At 39.7% G+C, this 19,308-nt stretch overlaps 1 protein-coding gene across 3 annotated transcripts in view; it reads left to right on the top strand.

Annotated features, from left to right (window-relative positions):
• HPS5 (HPS5 biogenesis of lysosomal organelles complex 2 subunit 2) overlaps positions 1-19,308 on the top strand; it is a 45,057-nt gene that overhangs the window by 5,424 nt on the left and 20,325 nt on the right. For all 3 annotated transcript variants that reach the window (XM_010349735.3, XM_010349773.3, XM_074401202.1), the window contains exons 3-11: positions 5,221-5,331; positions 5,779-5,843; positions 6,299-6,491; positions 8,159-8,292; positions 10,865-11,077; positions 11,543-11,614; positions 16,097-16,185; positions 18,069-18,247; positions 19,019-19,177. In XM_010349735.3, coding sequence (XP_010348037.3) covers positions 5,221-5,331; positions 5,779-5,843; positions 6,299-6,491; positions 8,159-8,292; positions 10,865-11,077; positions 11,543-11,614; positions 16,097-16,185; positions 18,069-18,247; positions 19,019-19,177 — 1,215 coding nt within the window. The remainder of the gene's footprint in view (positions 1-5,220; positions 5,332-5,778; positions 5,844-6,298; positions 6,492-8,158; positions 8,293-10,864; positions 11,078-11,542; positions 11,615-16,096; positions 16,186-18,068; positions 18,248-19,018; positions 19,178-19,308) is intronic.

The following is a 19,308-nucleotide window of genomic DNA, read 5'->3' as shown; positions in this document are numbered from 1 at the left end:
GGTGAAACCCTGTCTCTACTAAAAAATACAAAAAAATTAGTTGGGCATGGTGGCGCGCACCTGTAGTTCCAGCTACTCGGGAGGCTGAGGCAGCAGAATTTCTTGAACCCGGGAGGCAGAGGTTGCAGTGAGCCGAGATTGTGCCACTGCACTGCAGCCTGGTGCCTGGTGACAGAGTGAGACTCTGTCTCAAAAAAAAAAAGAAAAGAAAATGGTATAAATGAATATATCCTGCAAAGACCAAGAGAAAACTGTCTCTTCAGCCTGTGAAGGTTTGCTGAAAATCAACTAATAAAAGTAAGATTTAATAGGAAAAAAGGCATGTAAAATCTTCTTTTCTTTCTTTTTGTTTTCTTTTGAAACAGGTTCTTTCTGTTGCCCAGGCCCGAGTGCAGTGGGAAGATCATAGCTCACTGTAACTTCAAACTCCTGGGTTCAAGCAGTCCTCCTGCCTCATCCTTCTGAGTAGTTGTGACTAAACACAGTTGATACCATGCCAGGCTAATTTTAAAAAAGTTTTTGTAGAGATGGGGTCTTTCCATGTTTCCCAGGCTGGAGTACAATGGTGAGACCATAGCTCATGATAGCATTGAACTCCTGGCCTCAAACAATCCTGTGCCTTGGTCTCCCCCAAACACCGGGATGACAGGAGTGAGCCACCATGCCCTGCCCTATGTACCCTTTTTCATAGAGAAGTGGGGATATGGAGAATGTAGACGATTGTTTTGAGTGGCAATAAATCATTAGGGAAATGAATAGATGTAGCAAGCGGGAGGCAGACATGGGAGAATGAGGGATGGAGTTGCATAGGAACAATCTGACTTATGCAGGTAAAATCCCCCAGATAGTCTTTTGGAGCTGCCCTCAGGAATGTAAATGAAAAGTCTATCTGAGCATGATGAAGACTCCCAGTCTCTTCTCTAGTGGTTGATGTTTCCTGGTTATTTTATGAGATCCCTAGGGAAGGGTTTTGGACAATTGCATTTCTTTTGGAAAGAAGCTTTCTTTCTCTTTTCTTCTTTCTTTTCCGTTCTTTTTCTTTTTCTTTTCTTTTTTTGAAACAGAGTCCATTGCCCAGGCTGGAGTGCAGTGGCACAATCTTGGCTCACTGCAGCCTCCACTTCCTGGGTTCAAACAAGTCTTGTGCCTGAGCCTCCTGAGTAGCAGGGATTACAGGCACCTGCTGCCATGCTCTGCTAATTTTTGTATTTTTAGTAGAGACGGAGTTTAGCCATGATTTGGCCAGGCTCATCTCAAACACCTGGCCTCAAACAATCCTGCTTCCTCCCAAACTACTGGGATTACATGTGTGAGCCACTGAGCCTGGCCCCTTTTGGAAAGAAGCTTTCTTGGTCAGATAAGGAAATTCCTCTGGAGAGAGTCCCTCTCTGTGCTTGGCGGAGGGGTGATAACAAGACAGGGTTAAAGGGACTTTGATTTTGAGGCAACTTCTAAGGACTGTCAGCATGTCAAAACTCCATATTTTGGGGTATTGGTTGACCTCTGAGCCCCAACAACACCGGTGCAGTTTGAATAACATGAACCGCTGTAGTTAAACTAAGGTCATTCCAAAACACGGAAGCTGGTATAACTTGTTTTAGGGAGCAAAGCCAAAGTTAGTTAGCTCTGGGCAGAACATTGACCCAAAAGGAAGAAGCTGAGGCAAGTGCCCTGGCTTGGTGGCCCAAGCATGTAATCCCAGCAAGTTAGGAGGTGGAAGTGGGAGGATTGCTTGAGCTCAGGAGTTTCAAATCAGCTTGGGCAACATGGCAAAACCCCATCTTTACGAAAAGTAGAAAAATTAGGCCAAGATGAGTGGATCACGAGGTCAAGAGATGGAGACCATCTTGGCCAACGTGGTGAAATCTCATCTCCACTAAAAATGAAATAATAGCTGGGTGTGGTGGTGCATGCCTATAGTCTCAGCTACTCAGCGGCTGAGGCAGGAGAATCGCTTGAACCCAGGAGGTGGAGGTTGCAGTAAGCCAAGATGGCACCACTGCACTCCAACCTGACAACAGAGCGAGACTCCATCTCAAAAAACAAAAAACCAAACAAAAAAATTAGCTGGATGTGGTGGTGGACGCCTGTGGTCCCAGCTACTAAGAAGGTGAATTGGGAGGATTGCTTGAGCCAGGGAGGTTGAGGCTGCATTGAGCTGTGATTGCTCCACGCATTCCAGCCTGGGTGACGGTGAGACCCAATCTCAAAGGGAATAAAAAAGACTGAAAAGCAAAACTGAGGCAAAGGCAAAAATAATATAAATAGTTTATTAGTGCCAAGCTTGAGGATTACAACCTGGCAACATAGATACAAGTTGGTTTTTTTTTTTTTTTTTTTTTTTTTGAGACGGAGTTTCGCACTTTTTACCCAGGCTGGAGTGCAATGGCGCAATCTCGGCTCACGGCAGCCTCCGCGTCCTGGGTTCAGGCAATTCTCCTGCCTCAGCCTCCTGAGTAGCTGGGATTACAGGCACGCACCACCATGCCCAGCTAATTTTTTGTATTTTTAGTAGAGATGGGGTCTCACCATGTTGACCAGGATGGTCTCGATCTCCTGACCTCATGATCCACCTGCCTCGGCCTCCCAAAGTGCTGGGATTACAGGTGTGAGCCACCATGTCCGACCCACAAGTTGGTTTTAATAATATACTTTGATTAGCAGCAAGTGGATTTTTTTTTCTTTTTCGAGATGAGTCTTGCTCTGTTGCCCAGGGTGGAGTTCAGTGACAAAATCTCAGCTCTCTGCAAACTCTGCCTCCCAGGTTCAAGCGCATCTTGTGCCTCAGCCACTGAAGAGGCTGGGATTACAGGTGTATACCACCATGCCTGGCCAATTTTTACATTTTAGTAGAGATGGAGTTTTGCCATGTTGGCCAAGCTGGTCTCAAATACCTGGCCTTGAGTAATCCACCTGTCTTGACTTCCTGAAGTGCTGGGTGGATTATTTTTTGAGATGCGGGGGTGGGAGAGTCTTATTATGTTGCTCAAGCTGGAGTGCAGTGGCTGGCTATTCACAGGTTACATAGCTGAGTCATAGCACACTGCAGTGCACTGCAGCTTTGAACTGGCATCAGGCAGTCTTCCTGCCTCAGCCTCTCAAGTAGCTGGGACTACAGGCATGTATCACAGTAGATGGCCCAGCTAATTTTTTGTGTTTTTTTTGTTTTTTTTTTTGTAGAGATGGGGTTTCACTGTGTTGCTCTGGCTGGCTGCAAACTCCTGGGCTCTAACAGTGCTTCCCCCTTGGCCTCCCAAAGTGCTGGGATTATAGGCGTGAGCCACTGTGCCTGGTTAGATTTGTTAAAAATAAAAATTTTTAAATTAGGGATGGGATCTTAACTCTGCTTGCCCAAGCTGGTCTCGAACTCCTGGCCTCCCGAAGTGTTGGGATTATAGGCATGAACCACCTTGTCCAGCCCAAGTAGATGTTTAAAGGAAAGGAAGAGGCAGATTCTGAGTTGTTTACCAACAACTTATATCAAAATAACAAAAACTATTGATTGGCTATACATCGTTCACAGATTTCAGTGACCTGAAGATAACAGGTTAGGCAACTAGTCAGGGACAAAACTTTAAACAGTTGCCCCCAGGCCTGGGTGCGGAGAGTAGGGTCATGACTGATAGCTCATATTCATTTCTCTCTGGGCCTGCATACTTCACATAGCTCAGACTGCCCTGAGCTATTTTTCTTTTCTCAGTAACTATGTGTTTTGATTGTCCTTGGAATTCAAAGAACTATGTGCTTCCTTCAAACTCTTGAGTTATTTTGATTAAACCCAGGAATGACATGGTAAGAACCAAAGTTTCATAACTAGTACCAAAATAATTTAATTTTTATACTTTTGCTACTGCCCTAAAGTACTAGCATGTGATAAAAGGGAAAATAGAAAGTGATAGGCAAAGTAATATGAGTAGCAATTTTGAGGCTTGTTATCAGCTATACATTTTTTCAGCTGCAAGTTACAGTATGGTGTAACATACTAGTAGGAGCTTGAGTGCTAAAGATGTTTATAATCTCATAGGAGGTTAGTGGTCTGGGTTTAGTGTAGTAGCCCAATGATATAAGTGGCTCCCATTTTTCCTGTTCTACCATATGTATATTTGTTAGCTTTTAGTTGCATTTGTAATATGTGTCTCCTCCCCAGTCTTACTGTTCTCATTAACATGTCAAGAAAGTGGGGGCATGGCCGGGCGCGGTGGCTCAAGCCTGTAATCCCAGCACTTTGGGAGGCCGAGGCGGGTGGATCACGAGGTCGAGAGATCGAGACCATCCTGGTCAACATGGTGAAACCCTGTCTCTACTAAAAATACAAAAAATTAGCTGGGCGTGGTGGTGCGTGCCTGTAATCCCAGCTACTCAGGAGGCTGAGGCAGGAGAATTGCCTGAACCCGGGAGGCGGAGGTTGTGGTGAGCCGAGATCGCGCCATTGCACTCCAGCCTGGGTAACAAGAGCGAAACTCCGTCTCAAAAAAAAAAAAAAAAGAAAGTGGGGGCAAAGGGCAAATGCTTTCTGTAGGCTCTGCCTTTCATCTGGGAAGGTAAAGCTTCCCTTCCTGAGAAGCCCTCAGCAGCCTTGATCTTACTAGCTAGAATTGAGTTACATGACAACCCTTGGCAACAAGGGAAACGGGAACATGAATATTTAGGTTTTCCAGCTTCTGTAGTAAAAAGGAACAAAAGTGAAGAGGATTGGGAATATCTCTTAACTGACTAATAACTTCTGCCACAGGGTATTGGGTGCAGCATGGCCACTGCTTTCTCTGATAGAGTCTCACCTACCTTAAGACTTGTGAATGTTTTGTGGTGTTTGTGCAGACTGGAAATGATTTAAACGGATGGATGATTAATGTGGTTGCTTTATCTTCTCGTAACTTCCTTGGTCTTCCATTGTTCTAGTCATCATTGGAATGACCTAGCCAAATTACACAAAATATGAACAGTCTAACAGCCAGCTTTTGCCAAGGGAAAATTACTCATACAATGGAGCCTATTCAGCCTTTTGAGATTCATTTAGAAGTTTAAAAACAAAATATTCTTTCGTCAGTACTTTTTTACTATTCTAGAATTAGAGAATAAGTGTCATATTGTATCCATTTGGGCAGAGGGTAAAGTGAGGGAAGGAGCCTGATGCATAAATCCTCAGTGTTTATTTCCAGTGGATAGTCTATTTGGTTAAGTAGCTGTGCTTATCTCACACTTCTCTTCACATGTTTTTAGTGCACGAGCATAGCCGTGTCACGGAAATGGTTGGCTTTGGGCAGTTCCGGAGGAGGACTCCATCTCATTCAGAAAGAAGGCTGGAAGCACAGGCTTTTTCTTTCACACAGGGTAAGATGAAGGGCAGCTCTGTCATATACCATTTGGAGTCTTTCATACATGCAAATTTCTCCAATATAAATAATCATTTGGAATAAAAGAATGTAAAACTTGGCTGAGCAGGGTGGCTAACGCCTATAATCCCAGCACTTTAGGAGGCCATGGTGGGTGGATTACCTGAGGTCAGGTGTTTAAGACCAGCCTGGCCAACATGGTGAAACCCCATCTTTTATTAAAAATACAAAATTTAGCTGGACTTGGTGGCAAGCACCTGCAATCCCAGCTACTTGGAAGGCTGAGGCAGGGGAATTGCTTGAATCCAGGAAGTGGAGGTTGCAGTGAGCTGAGATCACACCATTGTACCCCAGCCAAGGTGATAGAATGAGACAAAGGTCCAAAAAAAAAAAAAAAAAAAGTAAAACTTGAGATTTAAAAAATGTGTTTTCTTTTGTGCCATAGGAAGGTGCAATTTCTCAAATTGCCTGTTGTTTACATGATGATGATTATGTGGCTGTAGCTACCAGGTAAGAATCTGTTTTAAAACTATCTGTCCTTTTTCAAATGCATTTTAAATTGACATATGTGTTTGTTAGGGTGACAAACCATCTTGGTTTGCCTAGTATTGTCCCAGTTTTAACACTGAAACTCCTGTGTCTTAGGAAACCTTTCAGTACCTAGCAAACCAGAATGAACAGTTGGTCATCCTAGTGTTTGTAGAATATGCTAATTTGAGGTTACAACATTTCAAAGGCCTTAAAAGAGAAAAGGAACAGAGATAATTTACATCATTTAACTTCTCCTATTAAACTGGTTTGGTGACTAAAGCAAGGAAATTACTACCTTGACTTCTTATAATACTTCCTCTTTTTTGAAGAACAAGAGTTGCGTATGCATTTAATATAGTTGATACTGTGATGCAATTAAGTTGTACCTTTTTCACCATTGCCAAAAATTTGCCTCTGTGACTAAATTCTTGCAGTCAAGGTCTTGTAGTTGTTTGGGAATTAAATCAAGAGCGTCGTGGGAAACCAGAACAAATTTATGTGTCTTCAGAACACAAAGGCCGAAAAGTCACAGCGCTCTGTTGGGATACAGCTATTCTTAGAGTTTTTGTAGGTGATCATGCTGGGAAGGTTTCTGCCATCAAACTCAATACTTCTAAACAAGCAAAGGTGAGAAGCAGTCCTGTTCTTTGTGTATGTAGTGAGATACAAGATGTTGTCTTATAAAACTTCCAATTAAAGAATGTGATTTTATCTACTGTATTTCTTGGGAGACTAATCCAGAGTCCAGAGTTGGAGATTTCTGAGGAGACCTGCTTGTATATAGTACATACAGTGGCCTGTTTTAGCTCAATACTGTTGCAGAATGGCTTTTGTGAGCTAACTTCAGTACTTTGCATATTATCTACCGCAGTTCTTCCTGATTCACCTGCATGGCTCGTTTCAGCAAAGCATTCTTTAGTATAAGGCTGTTAAAAAAGAAAAAAATATCTATTTATTATTGGTGCTAATAAAACGGCAAACATAGTGACACCAATTGCCCAGGCTCCTGGTCTTCTCTGCTTCTTATGTAGAAGAAACTCATAGGTCTAGGAATATTTTTTTTATCAGGATGGCTATAACTTACTTTGAATGGAATCTTAAAGGCACCTTCTGACTTTGCTCTGCTCTGCAGGTCCTCAGGCTTCCTGTTGAAGTTATTGCTGAGTAGAAGGGTTGAGACTCAGGTTACCCTAACAGAATGCTCCAGTCTGTCATTAAGACAGAGCAGATGAGCTTCTCATTGTCCTACTCCTCCATGGCCATTACATCACAAGTAGAGGGATTGTTGTCTCTCATTGGCTTTTTTCTGTTTAGGATCCTGACAGAAAAGAAGGGATCTAACTACTATTGGCTAAATTACTTTTATTTTATTTTTTATTTATTTTGAGACAGGGTCTTGCTTTGTCACTCAGGCTGAAGTACAATGGTGCGATCATGGCTCACTGCAGCCTTGATCGCCCAGGCTCAAATCCTCCCTCCTCAAAACTCCTGAGTAGCTGGGACCACTGCCATGCACCACCATGCCTGGCTAATTTGTAAAAATTTTTTGTAGACAGGGTTTTGCCATGTTTCCCAGAGTGGTCTGGAACTCCTGGGCTCAAGCAGTCTACTCACTTTGCCCTCCCAAAGCGCTGGGATTACAGGCATGAGCCACTGCACCCAGCTATTGGCTAAATTATTTTAATGAACATATCAAAATATTTTTCTGATTTTGCCATCATGACCTATCAAAGTTAGCAATTTATTATTATTATCTTTTGGATCTAAAATATAATTGAAACCCTATAGGTAGTAGACTTACTTTATCTTTTTCTCAAAGGGAGAAGTACTATTTACAGGTGAAAAATTCTCTCACTTACTCCAAAACTTTATTTATTTAGAGACAGGTTTGTCCTTACTTACCCAGGCTGAAGTGTAGTAGCGCAATCTTAGCTCACTGCAGCCTTCAGCTCCTAAGCTCAAGCAATCCTTCTGCCTCAGCCTCCCAAGTAGTTGGGATTAGAAGTGTGTGCTACCATGCCTGACTAACATGTTCTAAAGCTTGCTTCATCTTTTTCATTCTCACTGCTAAGATTAGATCATCATAAACAGAGCCTTAAGGATTTTCTTCTGCAGTTAGGTACCAAATTAAGTGAGTTAAACTTTGATATTCTTACAAGCAAATTAAATTTTAGCTTATTTGAAAATTTTATTTTGTTATTCAAGTTATTTTCATTTATAAGGTAAAGAGGAAGAGATTACATGTGTATGTTATGATTAAATAAACTTTATTTTGTTTCTCACATTGCTTTTAGGCAGCTGCTGCTTTTGTGATGTTTCCTGTTCAGGCAATAACAACAGTTGACTCCTGTGTTGTACAATTAGATTACTTGGATGGAAGGCTACTTATATCTTCACTTACTCGATCCTTCTTGTGTGACACTGAAAGGTATATTGACCAACCGTTAGTCATCGGAAATGCAGAATTTTAGAACCGGAAGGAACTTAGAAGTTGTCTACCCCAAGCCCCATCAATCTGTTACACAGATTTTTTTTCCTTTTTTTTTTTTTTTTTTTTTTTTTTTGCATACGGTCTCACTCTGTCACCCAGGCTGGAGTGTAGTGGTGTGATCATGGCTGACTACAGCCTTGACCTCCTTGGCTTAAGTGATCCTCCTACCTCAGCCTCCCAAGTAGCTGTGTCTACAGGCACATGCCACCATGCTCTGCTAATTTTTTGTATTTTATTTAGAGACTGGGTTTTGTCATGTTACTCAGGCTGGTCTTAAACTCTTCGGCTCAAGCAGTCTTCCTGCCTCAGCCTCCCAAACTACTGGGATTACAGGCATGAACAACTGCCCTTGGCTACATAGATGTTAAGGAACCAGTTGTATGCAAGCTGATGTTAAGAGAGCAGAGAAGAGGTAGAGGAGTCTAAGACAGTCCAGTGGGTGGGTGACTAAGACAAGTATTCCTTGAGCCTGCTGCTGTGAGGCATATTCTAAGCACCATGAGAAAAGGCCAAAGGCCTGTTTTTATAGGGGGAAGCAGGAAGGCTTCTTTGAGTTTTGTGGTTTTATAAATTTGTTTTGTTTTAATAGAGTTTTACTAAAGGGTAAAATCAGATGAAGAATAATTAAGAGCTTTATGAAGATAAGTGTTTCATCAAAATCTCAAGGATAGAGCCAGAGATCCAGTGAATGGCAAAGGAGTGCATTAGAGGTAGCCGTGAAATACCAGAGCAGAATAGCAAACAGCTGAAAGTGAATATTATGCATCACTGTGCCAAAATTCTCAGCCATTCTCGCTGCAAGGAAATTTTCACTGGCCATTTCAATTTTTCACTGGACCTGGCAGCTGTCATATTTCTCAAGACCATCTCCCCTTAAAATTTTGTTTTGGAGAGATTTGAGCCTACACAAAATAAAAGAGAATTGTATAATCAACCCCCATGTACCTATTTCGTAACTGAAGTTAGATGGCAGTATCATAGAACCTGCTGTAAAAATAATATGTTTATATGTGCCTACTTTCTGTTAGCTAGAATTCAGTTTTTGGGGACATGGATAGTATAATAAACTATATACTTAGGTTAAAAAATCTTTTTGTTTCAACCTATTTTCCCTTCTAAAAACAAATATATATATATATATATATTTAAAGCCGTGACTCCTGGTGACTAGCCAAAGAGATAGATATGAATTTGCTTCATGTAAATTTAGTGTTAAGGATTAACCAAGGTAGCATATGTGAAAATACTCAACTTTGTGCCTGTGACATATTGTTTGTTGGAAAAATAATAAAAAGTAAGATTAATGGGTATACAAATGATAATGAATTGATTGCATTTTTCACTCAGCAAACATTTATTATATTCTTCTAGATCCTTAGCACTAATAGATACAAAATAAGCAAGAAATATATTTTATTTCCCAAATAAGTAATATAAATGATAAAACCAGTACTTCTTGTACTGCTCTGTATACGTTTCAAAGCACTCTTACACCTATGTTCTTAAAGCAAATGTTATATTTTATTCATAAAGCAAATAAGTACAGAAATATTTTGAATTTTCTGAGGTTATCTAGTAAATTCATGCTAGAAAGCATACTAGATCACTCTTCAATAAAAGAGATTGAGTTTATGGAACTCTACAGTGTACTGAGTGCATTTTGTAGGCCTGACATTGTGCTATACACTGGAAATTCAAAGGGGAATAAGAAGTGTCCTTTGTCCTGAAAAGTCATGATCAACTGTTCAGATAGACATAATTGCCATGTATCATGTCATAAGTGCTATGAAGGCAAAGCATGGGAAGCATGTAATTCATATATGGGAATCAAAGAAAGTTTATGAGGAGGAGTGATGGAGCTAAATCATGAAGAGTAAGTAACAGGAGTTTTTAGGAAGAGACATCTCCCTCATCCTTAACACCTTCCATGTTCCCCGGCAGTGTACTAAGCTCTATTACATATCTAACTCATGTAATCCTAAGGGAACAGAATGCTCCACAGTGCAGAGTTTCAGAAGGACCTGGGTATTTGAGGAAAGAGTAAGTTTGTTTGGTGTTTGTGGTTAGGAAGTAACTTGGAGACAGGGTTGGAGAAGTAGATTAGTAGCTTCCATGAAGTGTCCAAAGAACATTTTACAAAGTGACTTTAGAAGCAATTGTAGGATTCAAGAATGTATGAAATAGTTTGGTAGCACTCACCTTTTAGATTTGAAAGGGGCTTTCATGTTAATTCTGAGCCTCTTATTCTGTGGGTAATAAACTGAGTACTAATATGAAATGATTTGCTTCCTGTCACAAAAATAGCTAATGGCAGATCAGAGCCAGAACTCTGTTTTGATCTTTCCTTTCTATTGTTTTTTTCAGTATATTGGTAATATGAATGAAGGAGAAGGCATTGTAAGTGGAGTTATTATGCCCATGCTGATTTGTAGTGCCATTGTTTTTGACTTTTTTTTTTTTTTTTTTTTTTGTAAGTAAATGTGCTTTTCTCTTCCTTTCTGGATATTAGAGAAAAGTTTTGGAAAATCGGAAACAAAGAAAGAGATGGGGAATATGGAGCTTGCTTCTTTCCTGGAAGATGTTCTGGGGGCCAGCAACCTCTGATATTTTGTGCTCGCCCAGGCTCTAGGATGTGGGAAGTGAACTTTGATGGAGAAGTTTTAAGTACACATCAGTTCAAGAAACTTCTTTCATTGCCACCTCTCCCTGTGATTACTCTAAGGTAATGATTTGTATTGCTGGTTGACAGTGTTTGAAGAGCTTATATGGAGAGGTTGAGTGAAAATTTCTGATATTCTATATGTATTAAAGATTTTATTGGCCGGGCGCAGTGGCTCACGCCTGTAATCCCAGCACTTTGGGAGGCTGAGATGGGCGGATCACCTGAGGTCAGGAGTTCGAGACCAGCCTGGCCAAGATGGTGACACCCCATCTCTAAAAAAAATTAAATTAAATTAAAATAAAGATTTTATTACACCTTTTCAGAGTGAAGTTGGTTATTTATTAAAAGATTCAGTAAAACCAAAAAAGTCTTTGATCAATTACCTTTCCTATGAGTAGAGTGAGTTGAATAAGGCAGATACAAGTAGGCTCTTGAATTTGTTTTGTAGGCAAAAATTTCTGTATTTTGGGCAAAGTATAATTTTATGTTGTGGTAAACTCATTAACAAATGTGTTTACTTTCTAGATCAGAACCTCAGTATGATCATACAGTTGGAGCCTCTCAATCTTTGTCTTTCCCTAAACTGTTACATCTTAGGTAAGTTTCTCCTTTCCTTTGATTTAGTGGGGAGGGGAAGAATACTTAGCTTTTTATCTTTGTTTCTTGTTCAGAGGTAGTTTTTAAAGGTTATTTTTGCACTAAATTATTTTTAGAAAGTTAGGAAATAATTGTGTTACATGTATTTAAAAGGAATGGAAAGATCCTAGAAATACACTTCTCTTTCCAAGCCAATTGGAGAGTTTATAATTGCCAGGAAACTTCTAACAATTAGAGCTAAGATAGCTCTACTAACCTCCTTAAAATCTCCTCTATCTGGTGGGTTGCTATAATGAAAGCAAGTCCCAGATCAAAATGTGCCACACAGTTGTATGTTTTTTAGCAAGCAGGCACAAAAATAGTTGTAGAACTGGTTCTTGTACACTTGGTGAAATTTCAGCGCTCCATCCTGTAGGTAATACTTGCACGAAAGATCTATGGGAGGCAGTTTCAGCCATATTCTAACATCAGAGTTCAGCTGCCTTCTAGCTGGATTAGGTGCAAAGTCCAGCACAAAGTGCTGCCTGAAATTTGTCGACTGCTGGGCCCACAATTCTTAACACCTTGTTCTTCAAGAGGGAGAGTTGCCAGTATATGATTTCTACCCAATATATGGGTCTTGAATTCTATTTACTTCATTAATAAAAAATTATTTCTGATATCTCTTAGGCTAGTTAGTAAGATCTCTGATACAGATTCAGCAGGTATTGTATGAGGTTGTTGTATGGAACACTGGAGTGTGAACACCTGAGTCAGTTCTTTCAATTATTAAAAAATAATTAAAATGTTAACTAATTGCCCCTAAGGGCAAGGATAAAAACTAGTTTATGTATTTGTCATACTTCCTACACTAAAGTATTTAAAAGTGAATTATAAGACCGGGTGTGGTGGCTCATGCCTATTTCCCAGCACTTTGGGAGGCTGCGGCGGGCAGATCATCTGAAGTCAGGAGTTCGAGACTAGCCTGTCAACATGGAGAAACCCCGTCTCTACTAAAAATATAAAAATTAGTCAGGCGTGGTGGTATGCTTCTGTAATCCCAGCTACTAGGGAGGCTGCGGCGGGAGAATTGCTTGAACCTGGAAGGTGGAGGTTGCAGTAAGCTGAGATTGTACCACTGCACTCCAGCCTGGGACACAAAGCAAGACTCTATTTAAATAAAAAAATGAATTATAGGCATTAAAACACTTTAGTAACGCCATAATTCATTATGAAAATTACTAGAGAAAGACATTTATTTGCCCTTAATTAAATAAAGCATATTAAAAACTCCTCCTCCTTTAGCATTCTTCTTTTTTGGGACTTGTCACAGTTTGTAATTAAATATTAATATACACGTCTTATTCTAAACAGTAAGCTCTATGAGGGCTTTATTTCTGTTTTGCTCACTGTTGTTTTCTCAATGCTTGGCCCAATGCCTGGCACATGATAGATGCTTAATAAATATTTGTTGACTATGATGTAATGTGCGGAGTGTGGGGAAGTCCCTTACCCAAGAGTGTGTGTGTGTGTGTGTGTGTGTGTGTGTGTGTGTGTGTGTGTATTTTTTTTTTTTAAGAGATGGAGTCTCACTCTGTTGCCCAGGCTGGAGTACAGTGGTGTAACAGTACTCACAACAACCTCCGCCTTCCAGGTTCTAGCAATTCTCCTGCCTCAGCCTCCTGAGTAGCTGGTACTACAGGTGCATGCTGCCACACCTGGCTAATTTTTTGCATTTTAGTAGAGGCGGGTTTCACTGTGTTGCCCAGGCTATTCTTGAACTCCTGAACTCAGGCAATCCACCCGCCTTGGCCTCCCAAAGTACCCAAGAGTATGTTTTCTAGTAATTGGGCCACAATACACTTAGCTCTCCAGATAGAGTTATTTTTTTGACCATAGCTATTTAAACTCCTGTTACGGTCCCTTCCATTGTAGACAAAGCCTTTGATGATCTGGGTCTGCCTATGCCTCAGCTTAAGCAACAATTAATGCCACTTTGAAACCTCTGCTGATTCCTCCAAGAGGCTTACATTAGACACCTGTTCCTGTGCATGTGCTATTGTCAAACCATATTCATTCCTTTATCATTGCCACTCTCTTGTATTACGGATATACATCCCAGCATCAGATTGTTAACTCCTTTTCTATGGGCAGTGCTAGACACATAGAAGGCTCTCAAATGATAGTGAATTCAACAAACAGTTTCTTTGAAAAACAAGAAGAAGAGGGCTTTTTTTTTGTTCCTGTTTTTTATTTTTATTTTTTCATTTGTACACTGTGCCCTATGAGACTTTTACTGTTGCAACCCATAAATCCCATCCTTATGTACTTTGTCTCCTTTTGGATACATTGGTATCACTTTCCTTTCTCAGACTTCTAAAACAATGCTGTTAGGCTTGTGTCCCCATTTATTATCAGTGAAAGGGTAAGGGGATGAAACATGTATAAATTACAAGTATCAGCTTTTATCTAAGTTCCAGTTCTCTGTCCCCCGTCTAATCTAGGTTGCTACTCCTAAGGAATTTTCCAAGCTGAATGTCAAGTTCAGTATCAAAATTATGATCCTGTATCTCTTTACTCAGGGATCCTCTGGCTCCTTTTTATTTCCCTCCTCTGACTCTTGATGGCAGCCTTCTCAATTTTACTTTGGATTAAGATTCTGACCAGTTCTTCCATTTTATGACAAAGATTACTTTCCTGTAGGAATAGTGTGTCTGGTCTTTCTTATTGACAAAATGTTTAACACTTCAATGAAGACCCATCTCCTGTTAAAAAATCAGTTAGTTTCATAGCCACGTGGAACCATTTTTAGTACTCCTGGAAACATAAAGGAAAAAAAAAAAATAGGATCCCTGTGCTTGAGATTGTAATTTGTCGGAGAGATGTGATTTACTTCTCCAAAAAGTTTAACAACAGTAAGAAGTGAGAGTTGTGACAGTGCAGTATATGATGAAGTGCCATATGAGCAGAGTGTAAGAAATAGGTTGAGTACAAGAAATGGGGTGAGTGCTGTGGGCTGTAGGGGAGGATTTCAGAGGGAAGTAGAACTTCTGATTCTTGAAAGGTGGCTAGATTAAGAAAACTGCAAGTTGGAGAATGTACTGACCAGCATTAAGAAGTGGAGATTACCAGTGGTATATAAAACATAGTAACAGCCTTGAGAGAGTAAATGAAATATATGAGATATATTTATATGATAAGTGAGTATAGAAAAAGATAAGTAGAGAGAGTACCAGAGGACTGGAGAGAAAGAGAACCAACAGAATGCAGTGTCCAAGAGTCCTGGGAGGTGAGGTTCAAAAAGAAGAGAAGAGTTAGCAGGGTTGGCTGCTGTTTGGGGTTAAGAAAATGGGAAGTAGTGAATTTGGGTTTGGCAGTTTGGGAATCTGTGACTTTTTGAGAATCCAGTTAAGTGGAATAGTTAGGATTCCAGATAATAGTGGGTAGGTTAGTGAAGGTAAGCAGGGGAGGAAATAGATTCTGTGTTATATAGGGAAAAAGTCCAGGTTTTGGTTCCAGACTATCCTTGGTATAAATTCTGACTCTTCTACATTTCATGCTCAGTGGCCTTTGACAAAATATTTTTTCTCTCTGAGCCTTTTTAATCTTTTTAATTTTTAGTTTTTTATCTTTTTAATAAAATAAGAATAGTTTATTTACCTCAATTCGCTTCTACAAAGTTAGATAATATAGACAGAGCCTTTAATAAAGCTCTTGGCACATTGTTGACCAGAAGTTCTCAGCCTTTTGTTGCCCACACACAAGTAATGACATCAAAATATTACTGTTCCTAAAAGTGGCTCACCGGAGTAATGATTGGCGGTAAGATGTTAATCTTGATTTTAAATATGCCCCTATCATGTCAAGTATGGAAAATTCAGCTGCTTTAACAAACATTAGGTAAAGGTCCCTAAGCTCTTATTTTTCTGGATACCAGCCTTTTCTTTTTTTCTTATTTTTTGAGACAGAGTCGCAATCTGTCACCCAGGCTGGAGTGCAGTGGCACAATATTGGCTCACTGCAGCCACCTCTGCCTCCCAGTTTGAAGTGATTCTCCTGCCTCAGCCTCCTGAGTAGCTGGAATTACAGGTGTGCACCACCATGCCCAGCCAGTTTTTGTATTTTTAGTATAAACAGCGTTTCACCATGTTGGCCAGGCTGGTCCTGAACTCCTGACTTCAAGTGGTCCACCCACCTCAGCCTTCTTAAGTATTGGGACTACAGGCCTGAGATACCACGCCCTGCTGAGCCTTTTCTTTTTCTGGAAAATATCTAGTATATTTGTCTGAATTTTTCCAATTTGGCATCGTAATACACTATTTGTTAGTGGGCTGTTGTTACAAACAGAAAGGAGTTGTTAGGACTTGACTAGCTGGATCACTCTTGTGTTTTCTTTGTACAGTCTGTTTTTACTTTAATGGCTAATACGAGGATCTGAATTCAGGGAATTATAAACTTTTATATCCTAGCTCACTCGAATTCTCTTGACTTTTTCTCTTGCAGTGAGCATTGTGTGCTGACTTGGACAGAAAGAGGAATTTATATTTTCATTCCTCAGAATGTTCAAGTACTTCTTTGGAGTGAAGTCAAAGGTAATTATATTTTTCTTTATGTAATTTTTAATCTCATGCTTATGAAAATTTGATTATTCTAGAAGGATTCTCTTGTAATTTAAGAAGTTGAAAAATAGGATGGGGTAACTTTTTTTTTTTTTTTGAGACAGAGTCTTGCTCTTTTACCCAGGCTGGCTGGAATACACTGGGTGTGATCTTGGCTCATGGCAACCTCTGCCTCCCGAGTTTAAGTGATTCTCCTGCCTCAGCCTTCCACGGCAACCTCTGCCTCCCGAGTTTAAGTGATTCTCCTGCCTCAGCCTTCTGAGTAGCTGGGATTATAGACATGCACCACTACACCTGGTTACTTTTTGTTATTTTTAGTAGAGATGGAGTTTCACTATGTTAGGCAGGCTGCTCTCAAACTCCCTACCTCAGGTGATCCGCCTGCCACGACCTCCCAAAGTTCTGGGATTATTGGCGTGAGCCACCGCGCCTGGCCACATTTCTTTTAAAGGTTGATCACAGATGTTTCCCATTGTAAGGTACTTTCCAAACATGCATTAGTGAATTTGTATTCAGCTATTTTTTCTTGTGTAATTTTATTTATTTTTTTAATTAACACATAGTAATTTTACATATTTATAGGGTACATAGTGATGTTTCGATACACACAGTGGATAGAGTATCCTGATCAGATCAGGATAGTTAGCGTATCTATCATCTTAAACATTTATTAGCTCTTTGTGTTAGGAACGTACATTATCCTTCTAGCTCTTTGAAAATATGTATTATTATGAACTGTAGTCATTCTACAATGCTATAGAACAGTAGAACTTCTTCTATCTAGCTATAATTTTTGTATCCTTTAACAAGTCTTTCCCTGTCTCCCCCTTCCTCTTCACTTTCCTAGAATCTGGTCACCTCTGTTCTACTTTTTTACTTCTGTGAAATCACATTTTTCTAGCTTCTGCATATGAGTGAGAACATGGAGTCTTTAACTTTTTTTTCCTGGCTTATTTCACTTAACATAAATGTCCTCCAGTTTTCGTGGGTAATTTTAAATGCAAATTTCATTAGTAACTGCTGCAAAGGAAAAAACAGTTTAATTTTTTTCCCTCTATTGCCCTGAGTCTTTATCCCTGCCAGAAGTCTTGCTTTGACTCCCATTTTGTATCTTTATAGTTTGGGGTCCAACATTTTCTTGTAAGAACAACATCCATCATATGTGACTGAGACAGAAAGTCAATCTCTATGTTCTTTGGATTAAAACCAGAAATGGGGGAAGTCTAGCATTTTTACCATTGCTGCTCAGTAGAGAGTGTATGTTGACTTTTTGGTTCTTTTTCTACTTTTGTAAAAACCAAAAAAGGAGAGAGAGGAAGAAATCATTACTTTGGTCTCATCAACAGTGATTTTTTTTGTGGCATAAATTTCTTAAGTATGTCTCTTGACAACTAGTCTTTTAAGTTCTTCCAAGATACTCTGTCCAAGACAGATAATTTCTTGAAAGCAGATATTTTCTTATGAACCGTATATTTATTTATATACCATGTTAAAATCCATTCATTGAGGACCAGGTTGTAACTCAGGAACCTTATAGTCTGGCCTCTAATGTAGATTATCCTCTTTTTCTGTGAAAAGGAATGTCCCAATTCCTTTTCACAGAAAACAGCATTTTTAAACATAAGACTTTAGGTCAGAGAGATATAGTTCTTTCTTTACATCTTTTATTCTTGATCTTTTTAGAATAGCGTCTAAAATGATTTCTTCATTGAACTACAAGTACAAAATTAGAGATGAAATTCAGTCAAGCCAAACCCTACATAAGAAATGAATTTATTAGAATAATTCCAGCCCTTTTAAAATTGTAAGGGGTATTTGGTTAACGTTTCATATGTTCACACCTATGGTTTTTGTAGATATTCAGGATGTGGCTGTCTGCAAGAATGAATTGTTCTGTTTGCACCTAAATGGAAAAGTCTCACATCTCTCCCTGATATCTGTGGAGCGCTGTGTGGAACGCCTGCTAAGAAGAGGGCTATGGAACCTGGCTGCCCGCACATGCTGTCTTTTTCAAAATTCTGTCATTGCCAGCAGAGTGAGTCAGAGCTTACCTAGACATCTTTACCACGGATTGGTAAAACTATCCTAGCTTGCAAGATTGTGTTATAGAGTTGTTTCATTTTATTAACCCTCTCTGTATGACCTACAGATACAGCAATACGTGCCCATAGAAAGCATGATAAATACATCTAGGGGTGGATAGAGGGTAAGAGAGTGGGTACAATTTCTATTTAACATAAATTTACACACAAATTTATTTGTTTCAGAACTTGTTTTTAAGGGGGATAATTGTGTATACTGTAAATCTTAATTAAATTCTTTTTTTTTTTTTCTTTGAGACAGAGTCACACTTTGTCACCCAGGCTGGAGTGCTGTGGCATGACCTTGGCTCACTGCAACCTTCACCTCCTGGGTTCAAGCGATTCTTGATTCTTGTGCCTTAGCCTCCAAAGTAGCTGGGACTACAGGTGCTCACCATCACGCCCAGCTGATTTTTTATTGGTATTTTTAGCAGAGACAGAGTTTCGCCATGTTGGCCAAACTGGTCTTGAACTCCTGACCTCAAGTGATCCACCCACCTTGGCCTCTCAAAGTTCTGGGATTACAGGCATGAGCCACCATGCCCAGCCTTAAATTCTTAATTCCTAAGAAAATTCTCATTAAATCTTTCACTAGCTTGCTAAGCCTTTTTAAAGCACCATTGAAGTTTTGTGTTCTGTATAAGACCTCTTTCAATATATTAGCCATTTGAATATAGATTTACTTACAAATAGTAAGCTATTCTGTTGCAATATCCTTTTATTAGGCAAGAAAAACTTTGACTGTAGATAAATTGGAGCATTTGAAATCTCAGCTGGACCATGCCACCTACAGTGATCTAATTTCTCAACTGGAGGAATTGATCTTAAAAATTGAACCTTTGGATTCAGCTTGTAGCAGTAGAAGAAGCTCCATTTCATCACATGTAAGTATTCTCACCTTTAAAGGATTTTGTAGGGTAAGATTTTTCCACCTTCGGTTGTAATTATTTACCTGTAGGCTCCCCAAATTTGTTGTTTAGATTTCCATTTAGATGTTTTGGTGGGAAGGGGTGAA

This window comes from Saimiri boliviensis, chromosome 6 (genome assembly GCF_048565385.1).
Source record: "Saimiri boliviensis isolate mSaiBol1 chromosome 6, mSaiBol1.pri, whole genome shotgun sequence".
Taxonomy (NCBI): Eukaryota; Metazoa; Chordata; class Mammalia; order Primates; family Cebidae; genus Saimiri; species Saimiri boliviensis.
The sequence above is the reverse complement of the archived record's forward strand: the minus strand, read 5'-3'. Positions and strand labels throughout refer to the sequence as shown.